Below are 27,231 nucleotides of genomic sequence, written 5' to 3' on the forward strand. Positions count from 1 at the left end.
GTGCTGATATTGCTGCCTCACTATGAGTCTGACAAACATTAAAGCAAAGCAAAAGAAACTAGTCATATATCTTAGCTAGGCAGTTCTGTAACAGTTCATGTGGGTAGTGATGATGCTGTTTAGAATATAGGCTTGAAGAACTAGTGAACACCACTGCATACTTGATGTTCCAAAGGAGTGAATTAATGTACTGGGAGAGCCCAGTAAAAAAATAGTCCACCTACTCATGTCATAAACTCCATATGCCACTTTCTTTCTGCTCACTAACTGCAGCTCTTAAAGAGATGAGGCTAGTGAGCAGAACAAAATAATAATAATAATAACAGAAATAATGCAAGTACCTGCAACAGTAGCAGTTACAAGGACTTTATGTGAGTGTGTCTGTGAGCGTGTGTGTGTATATGCACACTCGAGTGAATTAGTATGAGAGAGAGAGAGTTTCTGTATGTGTAAGAGACTGTGTGCCTGTGCCTCGGCATACATTTGTCGAGTATATAAAATGCATAAATATAAATATATATATAAATATATATGTGTGTGTGTTTATGTGTATATGCACGCGCGTGTGAATTAGTATGAGAGAGAGAATTTCTGTATATGTATGACAGACTGTGTGCTTGTACCACTGCATACATTTGTCATCTATATAAAATGCATAAATATATAAATATATATATATATATATATGTGTGTGTGTGTGTATATATATATATATATATATATATATATATATATATATATGTATATATATATATGTGTGTGTGTGTGTATATATATATATATATATATATATATATATATATATATATATATATATATATATATATATATATATATATATATATATATATATATATATATATATATATATATATATATATATATATATATATATATATATATATATGGGTTACTTTCATTTGCCTGACTGAAACTCATTTCCCTGACAAGTAGTACTTGCAGTGCACTGTAAGGCAAATAAAAGGGATATGTCCTTTTGCCTACTGTAGTGCGACTCTGGAGTTAGTATATATCATTAGGGGGGTGTGGGGGGCACAGCCACCCACACAGGGGGATGTGGGGGGTGGAGCCCCCCCACCTAGTTTGGTTTTACTGAACAATATAAAACAAAAAGCAGAGAATTTAAATCAAACTAGGTGGGGGGGGGGCTATGCCCCCCACCCCCTAACTAAAATGAAAAATATTTATATAAAATATATGTGTGTCTGTGTGTATGCTAATAATAAAACAAAAACAAGACAACTCAGCAGACAGCTTAACAGGTGGTCCAGTTTCTAATTGTAGTAATTCTTTCTAATTTGCGCATTACAGAAAAAAAATAATACATCTTCCAGGGAGGAGAGGCCCGAAGCTTGTGGCATTCAACCAAACAACACTTTTGGGCAGTTAATTTTTTCCCTGTAATGCTCACCCTAATGAGCATTATTGCTTGCTCAGTGCCTTGCTAAAAAGTCAGATGTCCGAGATAATTCAGAAAGAAGATCCAAAATTCCCGATTTTATGAAAGAATTTTCTGATAATATGTGCTTAACTTCCAAAGTTAAATATTAATTTTAGTTTCTTCTTACAGCACTATACTTTGTTTTGTTTCAATGACTTATATAGAGAAGCATAACAACACCCAAAATGGGCACAGGGAGACAAGTAGTATGATTTGCTAACAGGAGTATGCACAGTAAGTTCACCACTGATAAAATATGTCCCTCCTAAAATGACCCCCAAACCAAATAAAATAAAAAAATCATACAATTTCATAACTGCAAAACACATCCTAGATAGTGCATTTAATAGATATAACTATGCACCTTGACTTGTAAGGTAGCCTTCTGTTTGTCTTATACCTCACAACAACCTTTGTGTGTGGTAATATTTGTTCAGTGCACATCATTGTGCGTGTAATTGCTCTCACAGTACAAATGAGTGTTGACTCATTTTGGGCTTGCAGGTTTGAATATCCTGGTTTATCTTGACTGTTGTGACCAACATCAAGGGTAGTGTATGGTGGAATATCTTTGACAGTATGAGCTTAATTGTTTGAACAGAAGGAAGTGACTTGTATTTCCAATTATTTACTTGGTTAGAAGACCATGTTTACCATAGTCTTGATGAAAAAAATTTTAATCATAAACTGAAAAACCTTTCATGAATCATATTTAAACCATACATTATACCATGATATAGTTTAAGACAGACTAGGGATATGTTAATATTACCTTTCTAAAGGAACAGGATATGCACAATGATCCTTTGTGCTGCCTATCGAGAATTCTAAAGAAGAACTCATGGGGCATAATTTAACTCATTACTGCTTTTCTACAAATTAAAATTACTGCAGCAGTATGGCCTGTTTTACCATATTTATCTCCCTCCTTCCTTCCTTAGTCAACTAGTCATCTTAATTTGGAACAAAAAGTAAAATGAGCCCAATTCCTGGGCTACAGAGTCAGTTTTTTACACAGCAGAAAAGATCAGGATAATTGAAGAATGACATATTATGTAATACACAAATCAGTGTCAGGGCATACTCGTTCCAGTGGAAATGCTGTAATCTGGATGAAAACCAAACACTGATCCACTTCAAATATAAATATTGCAGCATCAGTTACCCTAACAAGTTAAAGATGAATAATTTTGCTCAGCTGTAAAGGGGAATACAATGTTATAAACAGCTGTTGGTTGTGTGACTATTTAATGCCAACATTTATCAGGTGCCTGCAGAGAGGGATGCTGGGTATGCAGCAGTATGGGCAAAATGGTTCTAAATGCAATGTGTACCAGGAACAACATATTCTGACACTGCAAACTAAAAATAACCTTATTGGTAACATCGGCATCATCATCATCATCATCATCATAAAAATGAGTATCTATAAGGCAAATTTGGGCAAATTCTTAACTGTCATGCAGCTTACATATCATTACTATGCATATCTTAATGATAAATGGAAAAAATATGAAGAAAGCCTTTTAGCTCTTTTTTGTGGGATTTCCATTTGATGTGGAATGGTTGCAACCCCTCTGTTGACCAGCCTATTATTTTAACACAACATTACCAAAAGATCTTTGAGTAAACGATTACAGTGAGGAATAATAAACTTCTAGACCTGATATAATAATAAGAGCATGTATTCTTACAAAGGATTTCCCCGTATGTTATTCTCACAGGCAGAGGTAAAGGAGCTCAGGAGTCAAAGGGATTAATTTGACATATCAATGTCAAGTTCGACTCAAGGTTCCATAGCTTATTATCTGCCATTTTTAGCATGCTTCTCTACCATTGCACCAGGCTGCATATGGAAGCATGAATGTCTTGGACTATGCTTGCTTAACTGGTACTGTATAATTAATCTAAACAAATTAAGGCCAAGTTCTAATGTGTTAACTTATCGCCATCACTCCTGCAAAGGGATGTTTACTTGGTCAGCACTGTCATGGGGAATAGTCCTGTTTCCTTGTCCATTCGTCAGTTTTACTACTAAATCAACCCTAAGCAAATGTTTCTCACATTCTGCACCAATTTGCTAGTTGTTTGCTCACAGTGAATGTACGACATGTGTCAACATGTGTTGTATTGTAGTAAATTGCAGCTTACTCCAGGAGTGCAGTAAAAGAACCTGGCCAGAAATGATGATTGCATTGCTGATGGCATTGTACACATGGTTACTGCACATAGCTGGTGAAATAGCCAGTCAACCTGTAGACTAACCCATTTAGTTTGTATTCACATTTAATGACATATTAAACATCACAGCCATATATTCAATCAGCTCTTTACAATATATGATACCACAGCCACAGCATCGGTGACACTGGCTCTGCCTACCTGACAACTAAGTACCATTAATGATATGGCTACCCTGCATGGACAAAAAGGAGTGCATTAACTGGTTACTGACGTCCTTTGGTGAGCATCCATTGTCTCTTCATATTCATAAGGTGTAGAAATGCTAGTGACTACTATACATTTTGCTTGATAGAAACCCCCAGCTCTCCTTTGGCACATGGCACACAAGCAGTGCAGAATATATTACATATTGAGTGTTTTGTTTGCCTCCTAGTTGTTAATCTGAAGATTTTAGTCATGTTGTAGAAATCAGTATCAGACCCATGTCTATTCATTTTTGAAAGGCTTCGAGTTTGCTGGGTTTCTCACTGGGCTCAGACTCTCCTGTATCAAGGTGTCGAGCATACACAAATCATTGTTTTGCTTGTACTTGCACTGTCTGTGTTTGTTACAGAATCTTCTTCTAACAACTAAGGAGCCAGACAGACCAGAATACCTGATCACAGCAGGATTATCTGAGTTTCATGCTACTTACCCTGTTTTAGATGTACGTATTCATTATGTACACAAGGATAGTAAAGAAAGTTTACAATCATTTTATGAACAACAAATTAATGGGTTAAAAAACACACTGTGCTGTACAAAAATGTCTTCCTGTGGAATCTGCCCAGTTTTTGGACAACATCTGCCTTGGTGTTGGCAGATTTTGCCTTCAGTTCAGGGATCTTGAATAGTAAAAATATTCCATTTGCAGTGGAAGCATTCAATTCCCAGTGGTGATCAGTAAAGCTGAAAAGTATTCTGGAGATGTAAAATTGTTTGCTTTTTTCCTTCCTTTACAAAACGGTGATTTACAAAGCTGCAAAGTATGTTTTAATGTCTGAATATTTATCAGAATGTAAGGATAAGAGGTGTATGTAGAAGAGTAATGAATCAGAAAGCAAACGTGGGCATGGGAGGGGTGATGTCACTCTTGGTTAATGATGCTGCTTGATTCTGAGGCATTAAGTCTGCTGTCCAGACCTTGTTTGGCAGGATTACCAACAGTAAAAGGTCCTGTCAGTGCACAAAGTGGGGATGGATGAAGTCTTCTCACATGCTGAACTGCAGCCTGGGACTACATTATATCCTCTGCAAAACAAAAATTGAGAGAGAGAGAGAGAGAGAGAGAGAGAGAGAGAGAGACAAATCAAAATAGGAAAAACATAGCCACTTTCTTTGGTTGTTATGGCAACTAATAATCGCAAATAAGGTGCTACCTATTTCACACACAAATACAGGAATATCTTCACCTCGCAAGGGACATTATGTAAATGGTGCGTGTGTGTGTGTGTGTGTGTGTGTGTGTGTGTGTGTGTGTGTGTGTATGTAAATAAACATCCTTGCATTGCAGGTGAGATGAAATGGTGTGTGTGTGTGTGTGTGTGTGTGTGTGTGTGTGTGTGTGTGTGTGTGTGTGTGTGTGTGTGTGTGTGTGTGTGTGTGTGTGTGTGTGTGTTTAATCATCCTTACCTTGTAGGGAATATGATGTGAAGTACGTGTATCTGTTGTTGTGCAACTTTGTGTGTGAGTGTGCGTGTATATCTGTGCATATGTATGCAATTTTTTTGTTAGTGTATGTGTTTATTCTGCTGCGTAGATGCTTTACAAGTGATCTTGCAGACTCAACTCAGTAATTGAATACTGTATGCATAAAAAAATCACTCTAGCATCTTGCCACTAATCATCATATTAATTTTAATCAGCTATTCCAATACACAAGATCGCAAACACACACACACACACACACACACACACACACACACACACACACTGTTTCTCTAGAAAGTGTACAACTTCAGAGGAAGGGAACTTGCTTTGCATACATGCACACAAATAGTTAAGCAACAGACCAGCTGTTGAAAGGATATGGTTTTGAGCATAAGATGCAGGATGAGAACAAATACATACTTTAAGCCCATTTGCAAGAAGAGAAAATGAACATAATTATGAGGTCTAGGTTCTTAATTCTCATAAAAAATGGCTGACTACCAAGCCAATGCAGAATTCTCTGCCTCTCTCTGTCTCCCTTATATCTGTCTATCTATCTGTCTATCTTAGAGGTTCATATGTTGTTACTAGGCTAATGAACAGTAGGGTCCTTACAAGCCTAACTGCACCACACCCCAAACCATTTGGGTCCCTAGTATCATGGGCAACTATATGGGGCGGCATGTTAGTAGGCAGGTAACCAATGATTTGTTTGTGTGTGTGTGTGTGTGTGTGTGTGTGTGTGTGTGTGTGTGTGTGTGCATGTGTGTTAGGATAACACTGTTCTTATTTAAGGCCTCTGTCCATAATGGACATGGCGGCCAGACCATGGGTAAATTTCTGATTTCCCATCCAATTGTCAAGGTTTCGTTTAATAGAGTCAGGGATGATCTCTGTTTTACTTGGATGGGGAGCCTATTCCACAGTGCTGGGATCCTTTATGTCTCTCCAGCATGTTATGTTTATCTCACAAGCAAAGTTCAGATCCCTGGATCTAGTGTTTCTGGTGCTGTTTGTTTTGCGCATGGGTAACAGATCCATCATGACTGGGTTTGAGGGAGCCCTGAAAGCCAGGCAAAGATCCCCTGTTAACAGCCTGTAGAAGACTTGAATACAGAGACAGAGCCTTTAGATGATCAGTGTAGGACAGGGTATTCATGCTCTGAATTATCCTGGTAAAAAAATCTTTGTGTGTGTTTTAACTGTTGCAAGTGTTTAGTTAGATACATGCCAAAAGGGGCATTGTATTCAATGATAGGTCTGATAAGGGCCAAGAAGAGTGGTCCTATAACTTCCTTGAACCTAGATGCCATACTTTACTTATAGATTGGGGTACATAGAATGATTTTCTTATTATCTTAACTACATGTTATTCAAAATCATATGGCTGTCCACATATGTTCCCAGATCCCTTACTAGTAGGTTGACTCTTGGGGGCATTTTATCTATGGAGTAATTAACTTGGGTTAACAGTTTCCCAAGGGGCATTATAATGCATTTTTTGGCTTTGAGTTTTAGGCCATGGCTTTGGCACCAGTCATTTGTCTGTGTTAAACCCCACTTTATAGTTGACAGTTGTCTGTGAACTTGGTGAGCCAGAGGCCTTGAACGTTAGCCTTGATTTCTGAGAAGTAAATGTCAAGTAGGAGCGGGATCAGCATAGTGCCCTGCAGTACTCTGCTGGTGACTGGCCTCTTTGCGGAGGTGGTCTCACCGATCCTGACTTCTTGGATCCTGTCTGTGAGCCAGTCAACAATCCAGCAAGTTATGTAAGGATTTACACCTAGCTCAAGAGCTTGTCAACGATGCCTGAGTGGGGTATTGTATCAAATGCCTTAGCCAGGTCAAGATACATGGTGTGCACTGTTTTACCCTCCTCCATTGCCTTGGTGACCCTCTCAAAGAAGTAGGTTAAGTAGGTATGACCTTCCCTTAACAAAGCCAAATTGGGATGGGTCCAGTGTCTCTAGGTTGCTAATGTCCTTGTTTGTAATTTCCATGATAATTTGCTCCATGGCTTTGCATATTAGGTTTTTTAGACTGATGTGTCTTTAGTTCCCTGGGTTGGTTGATGGTCCATCCTTGTGATGGGAAATAACTGTTGCAGTCCTCCATTTGCTTGGAATGTACCCTTTTTCAAGGCTGTAGTTGAAGAGTGCCTCAGGTATCCTGATGTGTCATGCTTTAGACTATTCAGGAGGCAACCAGTGATGTTGGCAGGGCCCATGAGGGAGGTGTTCTTGGCTTTAGCACCTGGACCCTGCTGATAGCTGGGAAAGCAAGTTGGAGATGATTTCAACTAGTGGAGCTAGGGGGTGGGGGTGGGAGTGGGGGTGAAGTTTGAGCTGAATATATCAGCCAGTAGATTTGTTATGTCACCCTGATCAGTGAAGGTGATGCCATTCACCACCCATTCAGCACACTGCTGTGTATTAACTGTAAGGTCTCGAACATAACTGAAGATGGCCTTGTGATTGTTGTTAGTCTGTGAGGCTATCCTGACCTCATAGCTGACCTTGTTGGACTTAATTAGACTTCTTAGTTTCTTGTTTTTAGCTGTATAAGAGAGCACTTGTCCTTAAGGCAGTTGCTCTTCCTTATTTTGGTCATGAGTTTTCTTCTTTTATTATATACCCTGCTTAGGCGAGGATTCCACCAGTGGGATTTGGTTTTAGTGTTTGTTTTTGTTTTATTTTTGGTATGTATGACAACTTGTATGCAGTCATTCAGGTATTTGTATAGAGACTCTGTGAATAATTCTGCATAGGTAGCTGTGGTCTCAGGGTTGGGGGGTGGAATTTTGACAAACTGTCACTTACTAGGATGTAGTTTGCCTTTGAAGAGTTCTTAACTGTTTTTGGTTTAGTTGGCTTTTCCAGGTTGACTTTTACTTCAAATGAGACAGTTTTGTGATCCAACCTCATGCATGAGGATGTGACATGGTGGGGGGTGGGTTGGGGTGTGCAATTCTGTCCTGTGTAGGTGATTACCAAATCCAGTATGTGTGATCCTCTGGTTGGAGCGTGTACTATCTGTTCCAGGTAGTTTGTGTTAATAGTCTGTGAAGTGTTGTGCTTGTGAGTCTGAGGTAGTGTACATTTCTCAGTTTATAGAGGGGTAGTTAAAATCACTCATGAATAGGGTGTTTGGTTGGATGTTGATCACCTGTAGTAGATTTAGGTAAGAGTTATGAGACTCTAGGGACATAGAAAGTGACCTATAGCTAGCCTTATCTACGGTGACTTGTATGTGAATGAGCTCCATGGTAACCAATCTGAAGGTATGTTTATTTCTAATGTAGATCGAGACACATCCATCTTTGGCCACAGTCTGTGCTATTATTAATGTTATTGTTATTGGTCTAAATGTGTAGAAGGCACTGGAGCCTTGCACTGCTGGAGTACTTTCTATGGCTTTAAACAATGTGTCCATCATGGAACAGATGTCCGATATTCTCCAGAATGGGGAGGGCTTGAAGTGTGTGGAGTTCTTTTGTTTAGTCTACAAGCATTGAGCAATATGACCTTAAGGTTGCTTCTAGACGTTTTCACTATTTTGGTAGCTTTGTCTTTTTAACATTGCCTAAGAAAGCCTCTAAGGGCGTGGATAACGCTTTAGCCATAATCCAAAGCCTAAGGGGGGTGGATGAAGCCATCCTTGGCAAAGCAACATTGTATTTTGACCATGTCCTTTCTTGCTGACAGATATTGGATCCCCCTGGAGTGACACCAGAAAATAAGCCAGTTATTAAAATCAATCATTTTACGTTCATGCCATGGCATAATCCTTAGTGAAGGTAGAATACTGCTCAGTACAAGGCTCATAACTATCTGTGGCAAATATTCTGAGAGATTCATTATCACTTTCGACGTAGTCCAGTGAGGAATGTCTCGAGTAATTTACAGCCACATGGACTATGATCGAACCATATTAGAACCTGCTGTGCAGTAACTTGAGTGCGTGCTTGATATTGCAGATCCTGGCTCTAGATAGGCAACTAATCGTTATCTTCTCCTTGTCTAATCTGGTGAGTGGGGTATCTGTGTGTTGCACAGTGGAGTCCCTAATGACAAGAGTATTTACCAGAGTATCTGGTGAACATCCATGTAGACACAGAAAGGACATATTTGTTAGACCTTTGGATACCCAATAATCCATTTATGCTGTGCTGCTGATGTCAATAAAAAAGGCAAAAACATGCATCTCTACAGCTAGTGGGGTTTGGATTTACTTGAAAGCACCCAAAAAGACTTAAAAAGTAAAATTCCATGTGCATTCAGAAGCTGTGTAGCTGAGACACTTGATGTCCTTAAGGGGTCATTTGCATATATCCCATGGGCCTCCATTACAGGATGTTTAAGGTATCTCACAGTGAAAACTTTAGCTTGGCTGTGTTTTTCTTGCAGTTTTTACTGAATGATATGTCTGTGTGACATTTTTACCTTTTGGTTTACATTGCAAGCTTCTGAGGTTCCTCAACACAGAAGCTTCCGTGAAGTGCCCTTACCCAGCTACCTCTAAGCAAACCAGCTCATATCACATTCTCACATGTTTCTAGAATTACAGTAATGGGCTCATATTTCATGTCTGAACATAGTATCTCAACAATTAGCACATGGAATGAAATATATAGAGCAATGGCTATTCCTGTCTTGCTTGAACAGCTAATAGTTTTCTGAAAGACAGACAGCAACAAATGATACGAATGAAGAGATAGCATGAAGAATGCATGTATACTGTAACAACAACACACACATGCATTAATTAAATTAACAAATGCCTGCACAGTCATTTTTTTGAGCTATAGTACAGGTTAAACTAAAAATTACATATTCATCCAGTGTATTTAACTCTCTTTCAGATAAAAAAATCCTGCACTCAAAGAACAAAGTTTTTCATTTCTTCTAATAATCTGCAATCTTTCATCATGTAAATATACCAGAAGTAGCTAGAACTGAGCAGGGATGTGTCTCCTTTATCCTTTATGTGTCATGGCACCATCTAATTTTGGGATCTCATTTTCTTACTTATATTATACATTTTGATTATGCTAAATCAGCAAATTATGGACACTCCAGCCGAGAATCGAACGGGAGAACCTCTTGCTGTGAGGCGGTAGCGTTGTAGCCTCACAGAAAGAGGTTTTCCCATTCGATTCTCGGTTGGAGTGTGGGGAGTGCCTTCTGTGTGGAGTCTGCATGTCCTCCCCGTGGTTGGGTGGGCATTCAAAAGACATGCATAAATGGGCATGCCTTCTTTGAAGGTTGAACGTCGAGCTGGCACCTCGGCGTTCGTGAAAATCTACTGCCAATCATTAGCGGACTGGAGTTCCGCTGTGGCAACCCCTAACCGGGAAAAGCCGAAAGACAGCAGCAACAAAATCAGAGCATCATGGGACCAAGATGTCCTGGTTTATTTCTGAAAAAAAAAAATAACAGGTGCTTACCATAAAAAGAAACATAACTGGCAGTACAGCCAAGTTGTTAGGCTAACACTCTCAAAACAAGCTTGATCTTTATAGATCCGAGTTTGATTCCCACAGTCTGCATTGAATACAAGTAATTCTGAACATTACACTCAACCCCCTTATGCTCTTGGAGCACCGATTTGCAGTTGGCTTTTCACATTTTCTAAAACAATCTATAAGAAACAACAATACACTACAGTGTATGACTTTTATGTGAATCAGCCTTTTTGACCACCTTTCTCTTATCTAATATTGTGTGTGGGAAATTAGTCTCTTTAACCTCTTCTAGTTCTAGAAACAGGTAAAATGGCACTATCTACTGCCTTCATTGCTTCACAGACCCTAGGCAGGCAGCTTAATTGTAATTCATCAGATGTTGAGCCACGGTCAGCATACTTAAGGAAATGGGAAGAAATCAAGCACTATGGAAAGTATAGTATAGAAGATATAATCATGTCAGCTATTCTTGCACTAACCAAGCAGTACAAAAAATAAAGGGATATGCATGTTCCTGTGAGTTCATGGATAACTACAGAAGAAAACATTATGAAAACACTCAGCTCTATACCCTGTAAATTACTTGTATTGATACTGTGAAATCATGGCACAATGGAGTCACACTATGATTTCCACTAAATTTGGGGGATTTCAAGACCATATATTGAGTGGTTGCAACATGCATACACCCGCAACATGCATCGATATTTCTGCAGACAGCATATGAGAAATTTTCCTTTCATTATATTGTCACCGCTTACACTGCACAGTCTGCAGAAACTTCAGACAGACTGGAATTAAGAGTTTATGTGAGCATATATCCTTCTAACCCACGACATTCCTAAATGTATTATGCTTTCTTCGTGCTGAAGCAGTCCTAGTTCTTTGTGTCCATATAAGGTTCAGTGTGAGTTATTAGCATGTGAGATCACTGTCCATGCAGAAGAAACGTGGTGATTCATTTAACACAGCATAACTAGCCTTTAAGTTGAAATTGTCTGACATCAATCACTGATGCGTAGGTCCCAGTTAGAATAATCAACAAAATCAGTGTTGGAGCCGCTGGTTACATACATTAATGTACGTGTATTTGAGTTAGGTATGTTTAATACTGTATATAGTAAGGAAATTTTCTTAACTTAGTGCTGAACTTTGCTAATCTAATTTAAATGTTTTGTTTTGAACACTTGCTATATTCCTGTTTGAAAATAGTTACTTGAATTTTTAAGCACTGACAAAAGAAATGCTGATGGTTTTCTTTTGAGTTGTGTATATTAGGGTCATCAGTTAGGTAAGCTGTGATTTTAGCAGTGATGTGTTTTAGACTGTAAATGGCTGGTCAGAAACATTTGAGGTATGTGCTAATTAGGAGTTATTTAACTAGTGGTAAGGGGCTTGATGTGTGCCATCATCCTCTTCTCTGCCTTCTTTTGTGTATCAGTTACAAATGTTAACATTTTTTCCAACAATCAACCATCTTTATTAACTTCATAATCACAAAACAAAACAGTTCAACACTGTAGGAAGTCACCATAGCACAAAACAGAGCATACAAAACTTGTCTGTAATATCATTGCAACTGTTATTAGTTAACAAACCTCCACAAAAAAAATTGAAATAAGAGAGAAAGAAAACTTCTCTGCAAATAAACAGGGTATCATCAGTCTAGCAAGGAATCCACTGCAGCTCCTGCTTAACTCAATAAGACACATCACAGATGTCCCCAAGTACTGCACTAAAGTGTCCACTTCTGTCACTTACGACTATGTACTTGTCTTGCTGTACAGCTGCAACCAGTTCTAACAGTCTTATTTAATTCATTAGCTCTAGGACCTCTGATATCACTGTGGAATGGCTGTTTTTCCATTTCCAGGCATACATTTTATTTGCTGTTAGCATAAGCATCCTTAACAGCCATTTTAAACTTCCCCTAGCTTCAGCAGAAGCATCTAGTAGCCCTAGAAAGAATAGCTGAGGTGTGAACTGTAGTTTTTCAGAAACTAAAGAGTTGTACATATCTTGCAGCTCACCTTTAAATTCATCTGGTTGGGTACACTCCCAGAGGATGTGAACCCCCCAGAACATCTCCAGCAAAATGGATCAACCGATAAGAAGATTCCATGCAATAAAAATGGAGTATGAACGAATATAAACAAATACTGCCAACCACAGAATCTGAATCTGTGCAGTGTTGTGACATACCTGGGGATCGATCAGAAGGGTGTCCTATTGCTGCTGAGTAATCCCCAAATCACTTTCCTATGCCAGACTAAACTTATTTGTGGCATCCAGCTTCATGCTGAACTAAAGTTTAGATAGGCAACTGATAATGCCTTTTCAAGATGTTGTGTCCCCTCTACTATTAAATACAGGGAACTAAGTGTGGATGATCCTGCTGTGTTGTCATTAATAATTTTTAGTTGATCAATTCTTGCACTAGTTGGACATAGCATGCATCAATGTCTGCTCTATTCTCATACAATTTTTTTTATCAACCCTTCTTTCATTTCAACAAATGTCCTAGTACCTCATGTCCTTACTGGGTCTACTGGCACTTCAATCAACTCCAGGTCCACTGTCTACATTTTTAGCTGGGCAAGCAAGTATCTGAAGGGCATCCTGGGGGGTTGTGCTGTTCTACATCCATCCACTGTTTTTTTTTTTTTTTGCCGACTCACCTAGCTTGTTACTTTCCTTCCCCCTCTCTTTGAGGACCTCATAGTTACGTCTGAGGAGTGGGCATGCAATGGAGACGTGATGCTTATTGCCCTGCCTATGGAGCAGCTTAACCAAGTCTCCACCCTTTTCCCATTGGACCATGCCTCCCAAGAGTAACATCCCCAGCCTCAACCAGGGGTCTGTCACAGGAGATGCCCACAAGGCAGCCCACCTTCTCAGAGATCATAACATCCATCCATCCCTGTTGCTCTATCAGTTGCCTAAGCTGCTAATTGAACCTGGGTCAGGTAGCACTGGAGCACCATTCTCACAGAATTTTTAAAATTCACTAAACTCATCTGTTCTATTCTGGACAGCAACTGTGTGAGTTTCTTAAGGAAACTCAGTTGGGGGGTGGGGTGTACCTTCAAACCCTAGCTGCATACACTGCCTGTGTAAAAATAAACCAGTTCACTGCCTTCAACATTTGAATCATATCCAAACATAATCCATTCTGCCTGTAACAAAATCAAAGTGCTTTTTTCAGTATTTCTTTATAAATTAAGCTCGGCCTTTGTTGCCTGTGTGGGAAACCAACCTAATCCAAAGGTAGGGTAAATTGTCAGAACTAGTCAGAAAGGGGAATTCAGATGATAATTGTGCCCCATGTTAAAATTAATACAAATAGTCTTGGTTTTGTCCTTGTTAATTGTACAATCTACCAATAGTCTGAAATTATATAGTTCTTAGAAAACAAGGTTCAAAAATCATGTGATCATAAGTATAAAACACTATTTTCTAGAGATGCTGTTGATCCCATAACCCTCGAATGACACCTACCTAGCTGCAAGAGGTGCCACTCATAATGCAAACAATAGTGGGGAAAGGGGACAACTCTGCCTGGTACCTCTATTTGTTTTCATTAGAAAGGATAATTATAGCTCTAATTTAATTTTAGCTTCTGCACCATCAAACACGTTTGATGGAGGAAGGGAGGACAGTAGATTGGGGATAAAGCCTGAAAATATCCAAAACCTTAAATAGAAAACATTATTTAACTTGATCAGAATCTTTCTCTATATCACAACTAACCAACACCAGCTTCTATCCCTGAAAGACTGCACCCTCAGTCAGCAGCTCATCTGCAATTAGGCTATCAAATAATAACCTGCCAGGTTAAAACCAGTCTGGTCAGTTGGAACCAGACCAGATAAAAATTTGGTAAGTGTCTCTGCTAAAAGAAATTAAAATATCTTATAGTCATAATTTAACACTCAGCTCAGATGAGATGATGTGATCTGAACAGGGAGTGGAATGAGCTGGTATGAGATTAATCAGTTGCAGCTGAAGAGCAGTAAAATGAAGGAGATGGTAGTAGATCCAGGGAGATCACAATCTCGTCCCCCAATGACCCCTCTGTCATTTAGGGGGGGGGTTAAGGTGGGGATTATTCAGGACTATAAGTATTTGGAGGTACACCTGGACAGTAAGCTGGACTGGTCCAAACACTTGCAGGAGGCATATGAAAAGGGTCAGAGTAGGTTGCACTTACTATGAAGACTCAGATCCTTTGGAGTCGGCAACACTATTCTGCAGTTGTTCTGTGAGACTGAAGTGGCCAGCACTATCTTCTTCATAGTGATGTGCTGGGGTAGTAGGATAAAGAAGGCTAGGCAAACAGACTCAATAAATTGCTAAGAAAGACTAGCTCAATAGTTGGATAAGAACTAGACACCCTCGAAACCATGGCTGAGAGAAGAAGGTGAGCGGGACTAAAGTCCATCATGGAAAATACTGACCACCCACTCAACACAGTGGTGGTTGGAATGAGAAGTTCTTTTAGCTGACAAGCATAAAGTTCTCCATTGGATGCCACAGGAAATCCTTCTTGCCTATAGCCATCAGACTCTATAATGCCTCCTACTGTCTTACCACCTCCCCCACTACTGACAGAGACCACTTAGTGCAATGTTAAACTTTTGCCCATGTTTTTTTTCCCGATCCTTTTTATCTCTCTTTTATCTCTTTTTCAGTGTGATATTAATCACCAATGCAATTATCCTTTATGCAATATGCTATACTTTAAAGTATAGTAATGTGTAATACTCCATACTCTAGTGTGAGTGATAATTAACACGAAAGGCTCTCCCTTTCATGTCACTACTGTATGTGGTATCAAACTCATCTAATACTTTGGCTATGGCTGGCAGTGTACCTATGCCAGCTGTTGCTGTTATATATGTGGAGTAACATAAGTGAGTATAGTATCTCTCATATCTAATTACGTAACATATGTGTTTGGTCTACATTCTATGTTTATCTGGGCAGTTGTAACATAAGCAATTTCTTGCAGGATCAATAAAGTATTTCTGATTCTGATTACCCTGCTTCAAAATTACATGTGTTGCCACTTGTTTCCAAGAGCAGGGAATCTGCCCAGTTTCTAAAATTTAGTTAAACAGGTCATCCCACATCAGGATAAAAACATGCTTTCACGTATGATAGATTTCAGGGGTGAGGGGCATGAAGCCAAGGTGTTTTGTCCTTAGACATGCTAGATAACACCAACTCAACTTGGCTTGATTATAACCTGAGCCAAACGAACAGCAGCATTATCATCCAAGATTTTCCCAAAACTGAGTTGTTCCATATGTCATCTAAAATCAGGAGGAATGAAAGGTCTGCAGTCCTCTGTATAATGTACTGTAACATGCACCCTACCCCCAGGAAACCCCTTGGGGATCTAACAATTTTCCCAGACTCGAGATTTTAAAGCTTAGTTACCAGCCTATCCACAGTTTGATGATGCCCGAGTCCCAGACCCAGATACTTTAGGCTAGATGGGTGAGTTCTGAAAGAATTTAAGTAACTTTTAATGCCTTTTTTTTTATAATCCAGAGCTTTAATAATCTTATCCTTAATTTCTACAACTCTGCTCACTGCATCAAGATCATTAATAAAACTGCACATCATTTAATTGTCTTTACATCCTACATCTGATACCAGCAAGGGGTACATCCCTTTACTCTTGACAAAGTCTTCTCAAGTCCCAGTTCAATGCACAAGTGTCACTATTACCATTAAACCAATTCTCATAGCCCCCAGGAAACCTTGTTAGCTTGGCCAAAAAGTTTTTACCCTTGCAAAAGATTAAATTAGCACATCAAACTTTATGATAGCTCTTCCACTTCATAACTAGAGGGACATGGTCAGAAAACATGACCAGAGCATATGTTTATTTGTAGCAAAGCAATACTGCTACTTTGATACTAACAAGTTATACAGGGAGAGGACCCAATTGAAAAGCAAATAAAAAACAACATCAGAGAAATGGTGCTTTATATGTACCCCTCAACCCCATACAACAAAAGTACCTACAAATATATTTGCCAAGAGAAGTGACTCTATAATATCAAGTCCGTTGGTGAACCTACTAGGCTGATAAGACCATATTCCAGATCCTACCAGATGAGCATGCCCTCTTGAAACACAACCCACTCCCTCAGCATCCTATAAACACCATCCTCTGTGGAGCCAGGAGACATGTACAGGTTTAGTATTATGATTTTGCTACCATCTAGAAAGCCCTTGAGTGTTACAAATCTACCCTCCTTGTCATTAACAGATGCCAACATCAAGAAGGGAGCATCTCATTAAAATAACAACCCCATTCATCTACCTCAATGGTAAGATGCTGAGGCAGATAAAAATATCCTGCTCTAGTCACTGTCTGTTGTTCATCAACAGGCAGTTGAATCTCCTGGCAACAACTATATTAGGTTTCCAGTGCTGTAAGATCAAAAACCACTCTAGCTGTCTTCACTGGGCTAGCTAGCTCATTAATATTTCAAGACAAAAGACTATATACCATCAAGTACTTTTAACAAATGAACAATATAGCTTTAGTGTGCCTAGTCCTAAATGTACAGACCACCAGAAAGCACCACTGTGCCTAAAAAGAGTTACCCAAGTGCCATGGTTTATTGCTTGTTGACCCAGTGGCACAGATTTCCCATGGAAAACCTTCAATGACATCCAGCAAACATTACCCTCTGTGGTAAGACCTTCAAGAACAAACCATCAGGGAAACTATTAACTAGTAACTCAAATCCAAACAACTATATACAATTATTTTCCATATATATACTGCCTCCAAAGAGGGGGCTGAATGCCTCGTTTAAGATTACAAGGGAGGATGAGTGCACAATAATCAGAGGATGGGATAAAATACTACCAAAACTCCCAGAGAAAAATCATCCTATTCCAAGCTCCTGCCCCCATCCCATCCACATCCTATTCCAAGCTTCTGATGCCCATTCCATTCACATCCTATTCCAAGCTCCTGCCCCCACCCCATCCACATCCTATTCCAAGCTTCTGATGCCCATTCCATTCACATCCTATTCCAAGCTCCTGACTTCACAGCCCGTCCACTGATATTTTATCCAACAAATCCTTTAACTGAAACCTGCCAACTTAGTGGAACCATAAAGCCAATGGGAAATAAATGAGCAGCTAAATATGTACCTCTTACCTGTAATGCAATTAATCTTAGTATGCATAAGTTATTCCAGCTCATCCACTCTTCTATTGACAAATGCCTACCATTAAGTAAAGCTTTTGGTCAATTGACTATCCACAGGAATGAGTTCACAGTCTCTGCCATATTGCTTACACTGTTAGTTTAGTGTTATAGGCAATAACTCAGAATTTTACCAGAAAGATTTAACATATTAAAAAAAAAAATTATCCTTGTTTCCCATCTTTCCTGACCTAGAGTAGTCCAAATACAGGCTTTGTTGTATTCTGGACTTTTGGAAAGTTCCTGTGTTGCCCATTTCCTTTCTTGGATAAAGGGAGGCTTCTTTGTTCACCAGTGGCAGTGGGGAGCTTGGAGCAGCCTATCTATCCCTGGAAGAGTGTTCCCAGCACAAGAATCTGGTAGTTCCTGTGTTGCTCATTTCCTTTCTTGGATAAAGGGAGGCTTGTTTGTTCACCAGTGGCAGTGGGGAGCTTGGAGCAGCCTATTTATCCCTGGAGGAGTGTTCCCAGCACAAGAATCTGGTAGTCTGTTGCAAAAAAAAAAAATATCCGTGTTTCCCATCTTTCCTGACCTAGAGTAGACCAAATACAGGCTTTGCTGTATTCTGGACTTTTGGAAAGTTCCTGTGTTGCCCATTTCCTTTCTTGGATAATGGGAGGCTTCTTTGTTCACCAGTGGCAGTGGGGAGCTTGGAGCAGCCTATCTATCCCTGGAGGAGTGTTCCCAGCACAAGAATCTGGTAGTCTATTGGCCGTTTTTGGCCAATTTTTAGCTCTTTCAAGTCCCCCTGTATAAAACCCACTTTGGCATGGTTTTTGCACTTGTTACTACTCAGCCAAGCTCCTTGTGGTCCTGCAGAGTGGTGCTAGCAGCAGAGAGGCTAAAAGAGCGACTGCTAACCTGATAAAAGTGTTTGTTTTCCTGCTACTACCTGGGCGACTGTCCGATCTAGCTAAACTGCAAGTATTTCTGCTTCTTGAACTGTTTTAAACTGTTTAAAGTTGTTTTTGCACCTGTACTTTTAAAGTTTGTCCTGTTTGTTGCTTTTACCTGTTGAGGCTACACACTCAAGTGCGCTAGCCTGTCTTACATATTTATTGCATTTTCCTGCTGTTTGTTGCAAAAAAAAATTATCCTTGTTTCCCGTCTTTCCTGACCTAGAGTAGTCCAAATACAGGCTTTGCTGTATTCTGGACTTTTGGAAAGTTCCTGTGTTGCCCATTTCCTTTCTTGGATAAAGAGAGGCTTCTTTGTTCACCAGTGGCAGCGGGAAGCTTGGAGCAGCCTATCTATCCCTGGAGGAGTGTTCCCAGCACAAGAATCTGGTAGTCTATTGGCCGTTTTGGGCCAATTTCTAGCTCTTTCAAGTACCCCTGTATAAAACCCACTTTAGCGCGGCTTTGCGCAATTTTGCGCATAGCACAGCATCGGGCAACGCCACTTAATTGGGTTTAAACCATTCTCAGCTCCACAAAGTCTGCTCTTCACTTTTTCCCTTAGAACTGATCTAGTTCTCATAATAAACACCCTATTCCCACTCTAAAGCCTGGCACATGCTCACTAAAGCAATTATATAAGTCAGCACTAAAAAATTAAAAGCACTACACCCTCACAAACTCCCCTTGAGTACTTTGTTCCCCATTGGCTATTTTTTCAATTATAAAGGAATTCTCAATACTATTCTAGCATGTCCAAAGGTCAGTTGTCAATCTCCTCTCTGGTCCAGCTGGTGAATCTGGGAATCTTGAGGCAATGTTACAACTGCCTCATGTACACAGACAACCCTCTCCTCCCCCCAAAAATTCCAACACATGTGACAGATGCAACCATATAGCCAAACTGGAGGCTAAGCTCTCTCAACTCAGTACTGGCGTAACCAGTCAGGAGGAGAAGGAAACCACACTCACTACAATTCCAGTCTCACATAGACCTACCACGACAGCAAACCAAACACATAGACACACAAAAACATACTCGGAGGCTCTAAATAAAAATCTGCCTAAGCAGCAGAGACCTCCAAAGCACACACCCAAGCAACCGCTACCCCAAAACAAAACACGTGCAACACATAGCTCACAAAGCCAGTGTGCCGAACAGTCACAGCCCTTAAGGCTAAACAACACACCTGATACACTTGTAATAGGTGACTCTATCGTCAGGCACACTGACGTCCCGCTCACCAGGCTGAACAAGAAGAAGGTCACGGTGAGCTGCCTGTCAGGCGTTAGGATCCGCCACATAACACAAGCACTCAGGTCACTCCAAGGCAAGTACAAATATGACTCAGTCATTGTCCATGCTGGTGTGAATGACCTGAGATGTACCTCCCTGGACTACATGAAAAGAGACATAGAGGAGCTCTCTGAGCATCTCTGAGCATGTAGCCCAGGCCGGTATGACCCTGACCTTGAGTAGCATCTTACCCTCACCAAGAATGATGCCACAATATGAAGACAAGATGATCAATTTCAACAACTGGCTTAAGTATTGGTGTCATTCAAAGGGGATCCAATGCCTGTCTGCCTGGGATGACATGCTCAACAAGCCACGATGCTTCGCTAGGGATGGCTTGCACCTGTCACCCCTGGGCTTTCGGATATTGGCAAAGGCTCTTGCCACCCCCATAGTGCCTTTTTTAGGCAAGGCTCAAAAGACAAACCCACCTCCATAGGTATCACAAGGGATAAGAAACTAAGAGTAATGCTACTCAATGCCAGAAGTCTAAACCTCAAGATGCATGCACTCGAAACTCTCCTTAGCATGGAGAACATTGATATCTGTGCAGTAACATAAACCTGGTTCAAGGCTCCTGAGAGCACCCCAGCACTACCAGGTTATACCTCATACCATGTTTTTCGGCCCCAAAACTTGGACCAAACCACAAAAGGAGGGGGAGTATCAATATTTGTCAAAGATACCCACACCTCCAGGTTAGTGGCACAGCACGAAGCATCAGAGACTATCCATGTGCAACTAACAGTGGGTAAAACTGCCTTCCAGTTTATAGCCTGCTACAGACCACCCTGCCAAACCCAGGAACCCCACTCGGCCTTCCTGAGAACACTGGAAAATATGAAGGTCTCTCCAAACACCATTATATTGGGCAACTTCAACTACCCTAACATAGACTGGGAGAATTACTCTAGCTCCAACACCCTAGCCCAAAGGTTCCTAGAATTTATAAACTCAAATGCTATGGAACAACTTGTTGCCACTCCCACAAGAGGGGAAAACATACTGGACCTGATCATCACCAACATGCTCCAGACCAGAAGTGTATTCCTCACTGGTAAGATCAGACCATAAACTAATCTCACTAGATATTCACATCCCGACCTCAGCCCCTGCCCAGAAAACCACAGTGAAAAACTTCTCTAAAGCAAATTTCACACTCCTCAAAACTGAGGTGGAATCCTTAAAAGCTCCCGGGCCTGTGGAAAATACGGCCCAGACCACAGAATCCTTTATAAACGCATTCTATGAACACCTTCAGGAATGCATGGATCATGCAATCCCAAATAAAACCAAGACCCAATCCTCCAAAGTTAGGCATCCTGTCTGGTGGACCCCAGCCATAAACAAACTATACAATAGAAGGAGAAAGCTACTACATGATAGAGCAAAATCCCAAAAAGGGAAGGCATCTCTGATCAGTATTAGCAAAAAACTACGGGCACTCATAAAACGTCTAAGGCCAGCTTCGAGAGAAAAATTGTACAGGACACTAAGGATAATCACAAGGCTTTCTTTAGTTATGTTAGGAACCTGGTGGGAATTCCCAGATATGCTCAGAATTAGTCCAAAATGACAAAAAATACACCGAACCCACAGACATTGCCAACATCCTAGCTGACAGGTTCAGCACAAACTTCTCCCCCCCCTTCCCCACCAAAAGGGCAAATATCTATCCCAGCAGAGTGATGCCCCCTGACATCTCAGATGCTCAGGTAAGAGCCGCCCTCTCCAAAGCAAAAAACACAGCATCAATGGGACCAGACGGTGTCCCGGGCTGCATCCTACATGAACTCCAAGAAGAACTAAACCCAAACATAAAACTACTGTTCAATCTCAGCCTTACTACAGGATATGTACCCAAAGAGTGGCGTACAGCAACAGTGGTCCCTCTCCACAAAGGTGGTGCCTCAACGGATCCTGGAAACTATCGCCCCATAAGCTTGACTAGCTTGGTCTGCAAAGCTATGGAAAGGATCATCATGGACCTCATAAATAAAGATATTGGGGACATACAGACACTGGATCCTACCCAGTTCGGCTTTGTTAAGGGCAGATCCTGCCTCTTAAACCTGGTCGATTTCTTTGAAACAGTCACCAAGGCCATTGATGAGGGGAAGGTGGTCCACACAGCCTACCTGGACCTTGCAAAAGCCTTCAATACAATACCCCACTTGGGCATTATAGATAAGCTCACCAGCTTAAATATAAACCCCTATGTCACTAGATGGGTTGCAAACTGGCTCAAAGACAGAACCCACATGGTTAGAATTGCTGGAGCCATGTCAGACTCCAAACCAGTTACAAGTGGCGTCCCACAAGGCTCAGTCCTGGGACCTCTCTTGTTCGGTATATATTTCTCAGAGGTACAGGCTAACATGGAAGGACTGTGGCTGACCAAATTCGCAGATGACTGCAAACTGGGCGCCATAATAGACTCTCCAGCCGATACAAGCATCCTACAAAAGGGCCTCATAGAAACAGACAACTGGTGCCAGAGCCAGGGCCTCAAGCTAAATGCCAAAAAGTGTATAGTCATCCCCTTTGGCAAAAACAAAGTGCCCACAAATTACCACATAGGTGGTAATCCATTAAGTACGGAAGAAAAACATTTTATATAGCCCACCTAATCATGAAGGGATTCACATCTAGATCAGGGGAGGTCATCGTGCCTCTTTACTCATCCATCATCAGGCCCATAATTGAGTACAATGCCCCTTTTGGGATGTACCTTACCAGACACCTGCAGCAACTGGAAAGACCCCAAAAGTACCTTACCAAGAGAATCAAAGGGCTCAAACAGATGCCATATGCTGCCCGGTTAAAGAAACTCCAGCTCTACTCAGTGGCATACCGTCTGCTCAGAGGCGATCTGTGCCTGACGTATAAAGCCATGTCCAACCCGGAATTAATGGACATGCTGCACCTCAGAAAATCCAAATCCCATCGAGCTACGTGCTCGAGAGACTTGAACCTCAGCACTGAAATAAATAGGACATGCTGGAGGGACAGATTCATAACCCAGAGGCTCCCTTCACTCTGGAATAAAATCCCAGTCCAGGTTAGGCAGAGTCCCTCATTGACTCTCTTCAAGAGGAATCTTGATGAGTAGATGGGAGATAGTAGGTTTACCCCGGGTATCACTTCTGTGTCACTGTTAGACAGAGGCACAGTATACTAACCTCGAAAAAGGGCATAGCAAAATTAATTTAAAATGGGTGGCGAAAGCCAAACACACTCTGGCTAGGCTTATAAATGCCCTAGGGCAGATAGCCTAGTATGAACCTATGAACCTATGAGTCTATATTAAAGTGACTTTAACAGTACTGATGATTAATGCATAAATGATCACCTTAGCTGAGGCAGTAACTAAACAGTAAGTTCCTCTATGGAAGCTCAAGTTAGCAGAACAAGAAGTTTGAGAGTCTTTTCATTTACCTTCACTATCTACCACTAATCATCCAATCAGTATTCTGCTTGCTAGAAGGTTGTTAAACAAGCAGGAAGATTAAGCTCAAAAAACAGTTGTCTTGTGTCTGCTTAAACAGCTTAACCCCAACCCATACATGAGTTGACACATCAACTATTCTGCTACTATTTAAAAAAGTTTTTGACTCAGTAAAGTGCTGAGCATAAAGGAGTAAGCACAAATTGCGTAAGATAGTAAAACATGCAGACCGTAAATAATATTAAATGATAGAGTGGCTGGTGACTTGATGATAAGGACAAGGTTGTGTTGTGGTCATGACCGTTAGGGCCTGCGGTTGGCTGCAGAAGTACATCTGTGGATTGGTTTATGGATCGCTGGTTTCTGTGTGGTGCTGAACGGAATGCGGGGATGCAGCAGCTGATGTTTCTGTGCCTGCGGTTGGACTAAGACTTGAATGTATTTTGTGCTGGAGTTGGATTATAGCGGTTGTAGTTTTTGGCACTGTTGGTTGGCTCATACTGTTTTTTTTGTGTTTTTTTATTTTTGTGTAAGGTTTTTATGTAAATGTTGCTGGTTAATGTTGAGCTTGGAGGAATGAAATTTCATTCAGCTGCACACTTGTGGATGCATGCGGTTGAATAACAATAAAGTGAATCTTGAATCTTAAATAAAATAATAAGAGAACATAACATAGATTAGCAGTGGCAGTGGCTTAATAGGTAGCACACTCCCTTTTGGTTCTGGAACACTAGTAGGCTGTGGGTTCTGTTCTCTCTCCATGTGATTGATTTGTTGACACTACAGTGCAGCATTACAGGGGTGCTCATTCCTAAGTGTGTTATCTTTCGGATGACACTTTAAGCCGCAGTCCCATCTGCTTGAATTGGTGGTAGCTCACACAGATGTAAAATCTCCCATAACACCCATCGAAAAGAGTAGGGAAAGTTCCCTGATGTCCTGGACAAATTTCCCTAAATGGTATAAATGCCAGCTTGGGTCTCCCCTAAAAAGAGACTACTAACATAGTGTGACTAACCTGGTCAACAATACATAAATAAAGGAAAACAGAAAGATTACATAAGCCATATACGTCAAATTCCAAAGAAAATATTTTAACCTGATGGAAACAAGCATTCATAGAATCAATCTGAATATTGTTTAGAAATAAAATTTGTCAGATTGTGAAACAACATATTACGGAGGCTAAGGTAGTGTTTTTTTTTCATGTTACCAGTTCTCTCTCCCAAAAGAGAGGGAAAGGATCTGGTGGCCTTCTGTGATCTCTTCTTTCCCTAGGAAGGAAGTCCCTTCCAAAGAAGAGAGTGGTAAGCCATCTGCACACTCAGATGGGAAAGCTTTTTTCAGTCTGCACAGTGCCTTCTCTGATGTAGCTAAGGTGACTGACCCTCTTAGAAGATGGATGCACAGCTACACTAGATAGAGCAACCTGCAATGTCAGTGGGACTGTTTACATAACTTCACTGCAGGTTGAAAGGCAGATCTACTAATCACAGTTGAGTAGTTTACATGCTGTTATATTATGGAGGTACATTTCTACATATTCAGTGGAGTTAACTGGGATTGGTGGGGATTTGAAGCTTGCCAAAGTATCACTTAGCAGTAGTTAGTGTGTCTTAAAGACATTTCTAAAGGTACCTTGGGTGGAGAGGATCTCTGGTTTGTTTTATTTCCAATTAGATTGCTTTATGGTAAGACCTAACAACTAATGATGATATGTAAGGAATGGTGCAAGATGCTCCCATATTAGTAAGGACAAGACCCAAGATGTTGTTCCCCCAGTGGGTACTCTAATTGTTCTTGGGCATTTGTATATAGATAATATCCAGGAATCTCTGTGCCTGTGCATTAGTGGTGGTGGTGGTGGTGGTGGTGGTGTAGGTTTCCTAGTCTATGGTTGGATAGTTTATATCACCTAGGAAATGGTATTGGGTTAAATGTTGAGTGATTCTAGTTCCTGTAGATAGGCATTGTGGCTCTCTTTTGTAATATAGGGAAGTTTATAGCCAGCTAATATATAGTATGGGACCTTTTCATGGTTATTTGGCCATTAAAAATCTCTATCAACCTTGATGTGAGTCTATTTCTGGACGTAGATTGATATACATGCACATTTTCCCTCCTGCACAGTAGCTAGTCTAAATGTGTGGAAGGCATTATAGCCCTGTAAAGCTGGAATGCTCTCTTCTATTGTAATCCAGGTCTCAGTCACTACGTAGATGCCCTTGTTCTGCAGGGTGAGAATAGCTTGTAAGGAGTGGAGTTTTTTGTTTAGGCTCCTAGCTTTGATCATATTCTTCATATTTTCATTTGCTTGTTTTGTTATGTTGGTAGGTTTATCAAGATCAGGTTGGCATTGTTAAAATAGGCACCATGGGGTGGACAATGTCTTTGTATTCAGCAGAGTTAACTGGGTTTGGTGGTCATGTGGTGGTATAGGTTTCCTAGTTTTTAGCTAAATTGTTTAGATCACCTAGAAAAATGGTATTGGGTTTAATACAGAGTGATTCTATTTCCTGTAGATAGGCATTGCAGCTTTCTTTTGTCATAGAGGGAATTCTAAAGCTTACTGATATATGGTGTGGGACCTTTCTGATGGTTATTTGGACATGAAGAAGCTCTAGTGCATCATGCTGCTTTACTAGCCTTGATGGGAGTCTCTTCTGGATGTAGATTGATACACCGCCACCTTTTTTTATCTCCTGCACAGTACCGGGTCTAAACATGTGGAGGGCATTATAGCCTTGAACAGCTGGAGTACTCTCCGATATTTTAAACCACATCTCATGTCCCTTGTTAAGTTTAATTCTCATGGCTGCCAAAAAAATAATTACTAAAAAATGGAAATCAAAGTCTAAACCAACTGTATTTGAAGTACTGAGATAAAAGAACAGGAAACGGGATCTTTAGAAAATGGTAGGAAAAAATTACATAGAGAAAAATGGAAATTGTGGGAACAATACACACAGAATAATGTTTTGGAGGAGTAGTGAGGTTTAGAGGAAGGCAGGAAATGAGCAATTTATTTAATGCTGGATTGATGATAATTGTACAGAAGAATATATGTGATGTATAATGCTTGTAACTAAGAATGTGTTAATATGGTTTGTTTTCTTTTATACAAATGTATGTTTGCCTATGTCATAAGTGATAATTCAATGAAGGTGTTAAAAAAGCATACCAGAATAGGCCAGTGCCATGACACAGTGGGATATAGTCCTAACTATGACCCAGGTGACCTGGGTTTGATTAGCTGATTGGGCATCTGAAGTGCTGACTGGGAGGGAGTTCTTCAAGGAACTATATATATATATATATATATATATATATATATATATATAGGGAGAGAGAGAGAGAGAGAGAGTTATTCCTTGCATGGGCCATCCAGTGGAGTAACCATTAGATTAATAGGTGAATGCAGGGGAGGGGATAAAATAAAGGGGTAGGTCATAAATGATAAAAATCCCCCACTGAAAGCATCCAACAGCACAAACCCCCACGACACTATTAGGTTTTGCACTGGCCTCAAACTTAGAAAGGACATAGTCTGG

General features: G+C 40.4%; 1 protein-coding gene across 3 annotated transcripts in view; it reads right to left on the reverse strand.

Annotated features, from left to right (window-relative positions):
- The window catches only part of LHFPL4 (LHFPL tetraspan subfamily member 4), a 1,031,502-nt gene that overhangs the window by 163,165 nt on the left and 841,106 nt on the right, over positions 1–27,231 (reverse strand). For 2 of the 3 annotated variants that reach the window (XM_044078036.1, XM_044078033.1), the window contains one exon: positions 3,731–4,936. The exons of the other annotated variant lie outside the window; for it this stretch is intronic. In XM_044078036.1, the coding sequence (XP_043933971.1) occupies positions 4,923–4,936 (14 nt within the window). In that variant the 3' untranslated portion in view covers positions 3,731–4,922. Of the gene's footprint in view, positions 1–3,730; positions 4,937–27,231 lie in introns of those variants that run through there. 3 annotated transcript variants of the gene reach the window in all.

This window comes from Protopterus annectens, chromosome 7.part0, assembly GCF_019279795.1.
Source record: "Protopterus annectens isolate FY-2018-M chromosome 7.part0, PAN1.0, whole genome shotgun sequence".
Classification (NCBI taxonomy): Eukaryota; Metazoa; Chordata; order Ceratodontiformes; family Protopteridae; genus Protopterus; species Protopterus annectens.